Source organism: Atta colombica, unplaced genomic scaffold (genome assembly GCF_001594045.1).
Source record: "Atta colombica isolate Treedump-2 unplaced genomic scaffold, Acol1.0 scaffold155, whole genome shotgun sequence".
Lineage (NCBI taxonomy): Eukaryota > Metazoa > Arthropoda > Insecta > Hymenoptera > Formicidae > Atta > Atta colombica.
The window spans coordinates 2,409,543-2,415,038 of NW_017259245.1; the positions used below are offsets into that span (position 1 = coordinate 2,409,543).

General features: G+C 35.4%; 1 protein-coding gene across 1 annotated transcript in view; it reads left to right on the forward strand.

The window, feature by feature from the left end:
- Positions 1–297: 297 nt before the first annotated feature.
- LOC108685589 (retinal guanylyl cyclase 2) overlaps positions 298–5,496 on the forward strand; it is a 22,628-nt gene continuing 17,429 nt past the window's right edge. The window contains exons 1-4 of the mRNA XM_018190448.1: positions 298–568; positions 2,238–2,401; positions 3,957–4,083; positions 5,229–5,381. Of these exons, the coding sequence (XP_018045937.1) occupies positions 298–568; positions 2,238–2,401; positions 3,957–4,083; positions 5,229–5,381 (715 nt within the window). The remainder of the gene's footprint in view (positions 569–2,237; positions 2,402–3,956; positions 4,084–5,228; positions 5,382–5,496) is intronic.

The following is a 5,496-nucleotide window of genomic DNA, read 5'->3' on the forward strand; positions in this document are numbered from 1 at the left end:
ATGTATATATATATCAAAAATCATATGATGCATTTAAGAAACAAAATTATTTAAAAAAAATATAGACTTTATGTCTATTATGTATACATATGCAACTCGAACTTAACGTCATTATGAAGCAACTTTGAAAGAACACTCTGAACCCCGAAAAAGAGTTAATCTTGTTATGTATGTCTAAATAGGTCAGCGAGCCACGTTTACATATTTCACAGGTGAGGATGAATCGGCAGAACAGAGTGTTCTCTCGCCGTTCCCCTTGGTGGCAGTGACATCGTGGTCGGCAGGGTCCAGGGGCCCATGGCCGGGAATTGTTTTCGCCGGTTCTGGTGGTGGCTCCCGATCGCGGTCCTATCCGGGTGCTTCTTCCCCTCCGCAATCGAAGCCGGTATTTCGTGCACGTCCACCTATCCCGCGGAGACATCGCGCGACGAGCGATCCGACGCGGACGTAATAATCTTCCTGGGCGAGAGATGCGACGGGGAGATCAACATCACCGAGATACAGAATCACTTGGAGCACGCGCCCGATCTAACCAACGAGCTCTCGATCAGCGTGCTACCGAGATCTCGTGAGTATACTACTTGCGTTCGACTTTGTCCGACGATACTATTTATTCAATAACGATGTGATATTACGGAAGAGCCGTGCGAGCAAGTCTTGCAAATTTTATACGCCGTATCTAGTTGGAAAATTACAATTTGGATATTTTATGTAATTATAATGAGAGACATGCAATTACACTGAGAGAAAAAAAATGGTTGAAATAACCATAATTTAACTATAATTTATAAATAGTCATTTTTTGGGACAACCATAATTGTTTTGACCATATGACCTAAACACTGAATTATATGATCATAACGATTATAATATGTATTCATTTAATTAATTATATGGTTATCTTACATACAAATATTTGCATATAGTAAATTATACTAAATATAGTAAATTATACTAAAAAAAATAAAATGTTGTATACATATAAGATTATTGTTATACTAACATTATAGCAATAATAACTGTATAAAAATGATGCTCCTAACCATAATTATTTTACCATGCAATTATAATCACAAATACGATATACTTTTCTCTCAGTATAGAATATAATCCAAACGTGTAAGAACATTGAAAATTGTATACAAATAGCTGATGATATTTAACGATGTGATAATTAATTACACAGGAAAATTCATATACGAAAGACAATGAAGCCTAAGACATACCGCACAGCACGTAGGATGTAATTTCGAATACATTAATTAATTTAAGGGTTATTTCTCTCACCCGAGTAATTAATTACACTCACCTATATGTTTACTGCATGCCAGAATCGCAACATTAAATTTTAGCGTTCATGCCTTCCTCACCGAGAGTAATGGTATTACGCTTATATTCACATAATATATGGAGTGTAATATAATGATTCGCACGGCTCTGTTACGTGTTATCAAGCCGACCCTAAATTTACACACGCATGAATTACATGATATTCAATAATCCAATTACGCATTCAAATCGAAACTCGGTCAGTTATGCGTTTGGCATAAGTGCCGGGCTGGTGAAACGCAAAGAGCCTAGCTTTCGAATGACGTTTATCTATTTATGAATGGTACGTGTCTCGCGAAACGTAACGAAACTGGAGTATGCGACGACGCGACTAGAATATAATGCGATTTGCGTGGCACGAAGTTGATACGTCGAGAGAATGGCTCAGACGATTCCCAAGTGTCGCAAACCCGATCTTCCTGCGAGAGTGGCCGCGAGAGATCCGCATTCAGAAAGCGCCGCTAATAGCAATCTCCATCGTATTATTTGAACCGTTGTATCTTACACAATCGCCAACGGCCGTATAGATATCTCGTATAGAGAGATATATACATACTCCCGTCTAAACAGAATCGTGTTTCAATGCGACGAGCCAAACAGCGGATTCGATGTTGTGTTGAGTACTGTACCGACTGTAACGAGGAAGTACGAGAGCGATGGTTGTCTCATTATTATTCCAGATGAAAGAGGATAGCGAGCTTATTGAAATCGATAGCTGACCCACGAACCCCTATTGAAAATTGCATTAAATCAATGTACGTCACACCCTCTTTCGCTCTGTAATGCGTTTCTCTTACGTGTTGCTGGTAACAAGTTTTCGCGGTGGAAGATTCGCCTGGCCCAGTTTCAAATCCTTCGATTGTCGTCCGCCCATCAAGAATTAAATGGCATGATTAATTAACTTTTAGTGACGTGTGAGACGGAAACTGGAGGCCTCGGTGCGCTGATGCACGCTCTCGGCGAGAGCAACACGAAGGCGGTGATAGCCGCGCTCGACAGCTCGATTTGCGAGGTCGCCGCCAAACTCGCGCATCTTGGGAATAAACTGCTGTTAACTTGGACTTGTCCGCTGGTGAGTGTTATCGCGTTTACTTGCTGATGGTTTTCGTAGCTTATACAATTATCGGAGCCGTTAAACGGCAATTAAGATACCGTATATATATTTTGGGGAACAATTAATTTTTCGAAAATATTTGATATAAAACAAAGCTGTATATTAGATTTTTTTTCTTGAAAAACAACTGCAGAGAGAAAAAAGATGTAAAATTTTTAATCGCTTTATAATATAGCATCCTCGTGTATATTTAACTGTTATTGATTTTGTATCAATTTTTGAACGAATTGATTCATTCAAAAAAGCTGCCTATGGATATATTTTAACATTTTATTATTCTATATAATAAAATGTTAAAATAGACTATTTCCAAAATTTAAATGGTTTATTTAATTTTCCTGTCCAAGTCATATTTGTAATTCATATTTCGTTTTGTATTTAAATTACATCAATGTAAATTATTTTATATACAGATCGCAACATATGTTTTTCGGAATATTAGAATGTCACTTTGACTGGGTATTATTATTATTATTTTTAAAAAATTAAATCGCACTCTATAAAATAATAAAATAATCAAAATTCAGTCACGAGGCGACCGATGAAAAGAAATATCAAATATCTATCTACAAATGTTTACGATGTTTATTGCAGGGCGCGTTTGTAGCAAACCATAAAATATGATGCGACATTATTTAGCGACGTTGTATTTTTTCCCGACGAGCAAAAGTTAAAATAATGAAAATGCGTGTGCTCGTAAATTATTACATACACCGTAATATCCGGACTAAAATTGGAAAAGCCGTAAATTTTATCTTAGTCTCTGTGCAATTGATTTTGTTGGCAGAGCCAATTTTAATACCGACTTGTGAGCTTCATTTGAATTGAACCTGAAATGGTTATTTCCTGTTATTTAGTTTTCTAATTGGCGTACGTTCAATTATAGACATTTCCGATGCAAGCGACAAAACTTGCAATGTATCTCCATCGGGTATCTCGACGGCAATAATATAGAGCTTCGTCAAATTTCTCTCCTTTAATTCACCATGATTTGTCAAAGCACATTTGCTTGAGCAAAACAAGTCGTCACCCCACGAAAAACTCTCTTTATGCGCTCTTAAATATTTCATACGTTTCCCAAGATGACAGTATGTTATCGTTTCAGCGAATATACTTTCGGATATTCCTTGACTGGTCTGAAAAGACAACTGAACTTCCCAATACCGTTGTATTTGTTTAACCTTTATTTATCCTTTTCTGGAATCAAAAAGAGCAAAATAGAAATTGTTTTAAAATGTTATTATTGCAGAGTATGTCTGTAAGGAATATTTTGGATATTTTATTTTACTATGAGAAACACAAACAAATCTACGCATATGTGTTATTGCTTTTGAAGAGATGTATACGTTAAAATAAATATTCTGAAAATTTTTACAAATATTTCTCTATAAAACAATTTTATTCGTGATATTGATTTTAAATATAATAGTCGTAAACGGAAAATGAACCGTCTGAGTATCATCTCGTTAAAATTTGAGATCATAAATATAATTATCGATAATTTATGTTTCAGAGAGATTTAAAGGAAAAGGATCTACCTTCAATCATTAGGCTTTCTCCATCATTACCGTCAATGGCAAATGCCGTAGCGGAAATATTTCTACACTTACAATGGAAGACGGCGGCTGTTATCAGCATAGGTAAGTCTCCGAATAACACATACATATAATTATACATATAATTATATACATATAATTGCTTTAAATAAATTTTATTATGCAAATAATGTTAGTTAGATAAGAAAAATATTATTTCAATTTTTATTTGATTTTAATTTGTTATTGTTTATTCAATACATATTTTTTCACACTATCCATTTGATTTAAATTATTTCAAAACTGAAGTATTATAAAATAAAAAAATAATAGAAAGTAATTTTTTCACGTGTAAAGAACAAAATATATGTATTGTTTAATTTAACTAAACGAAATTATTTTATTTTTAACTCTTTGATACTATTCCTAGTACATAACTCCAGAGGTTCTTTTACTTTTGTTATGTTAGAACTTTTTATTAATGAAGATACAGTTGTTTGTTACTGTTAAATTTCTTGATATTTGGCGTTTTGATTAAAAATAAATTTATCATAAAATATTTCATTTGTGCGATATATTTTTCATTTAGATATGTAACAAACAGTAGTAGATAAATAAATACATGATAAAATAATATAAAATGATATCGAAAGATAAGAGATTAAAAATATAATTTATAAAGATATTTTTAATAGAGATTGCGTATGACAAGCTATACTTAAAGCTTATGATTTATCAACGCGATCCATATTAATCATTCTTGTTCGAAACATGACAACAATTCTCTTTCCGCTTTTCTCTCATTAAAAAGTTCCTTGAAATTTAACCTAAATACAGCTCGCATTTTCAACAAAAATGTACTTCGTAATAGTTAATTAAAATTTGCAGTTCTTATTAATTCATGACTTAGCTTGGGAATTACGTAACGTATTTTGCAAGCCGTCTCCATCAAACGATGTGAGAGAATAAATGTGCGACGCAAAAAAGCTCATTTATTCCAACGTGCGCTGCATGAAAAAAATTACATATGACTCTTCAACCCTGACGTCACAGTCCGACTCGGTCGAGCTACGGATTAAATTGCAAATACGAGCAACAAAAGGATCCGGGATGATAATGACGGTAACACTCAGTGACAGACCGAATTATGCTGACTGCCTGACTGTCCATTAAAACACGATTGCTGCGCGATGCGATGCGCGCGTTGAATTTTAATGTACGTAGGCAGAGAGATACAATTAATATCACAGATCGCGAACCGTGGTCCAGCCTGGACCGTGCCATGATCAATGCATTCCGACGGATCGGTGTCGTCCTGCGGTATCATCTGATTCTACCCCATCGCGCAACCCTTGAGCAGATCCGCAGAATTCTAAGGTCCATGCACAGTGTCTCCCGTCGTGGTAAGTAATGCACCCTTAATCCCATTATACGGAAACTCGCGGGCATTACTCGGCACTTACAACTCCGACTCTGAGGATTCTCTCTCTCTTCCCCCCTCCCTCCCCCCTCCCCCCT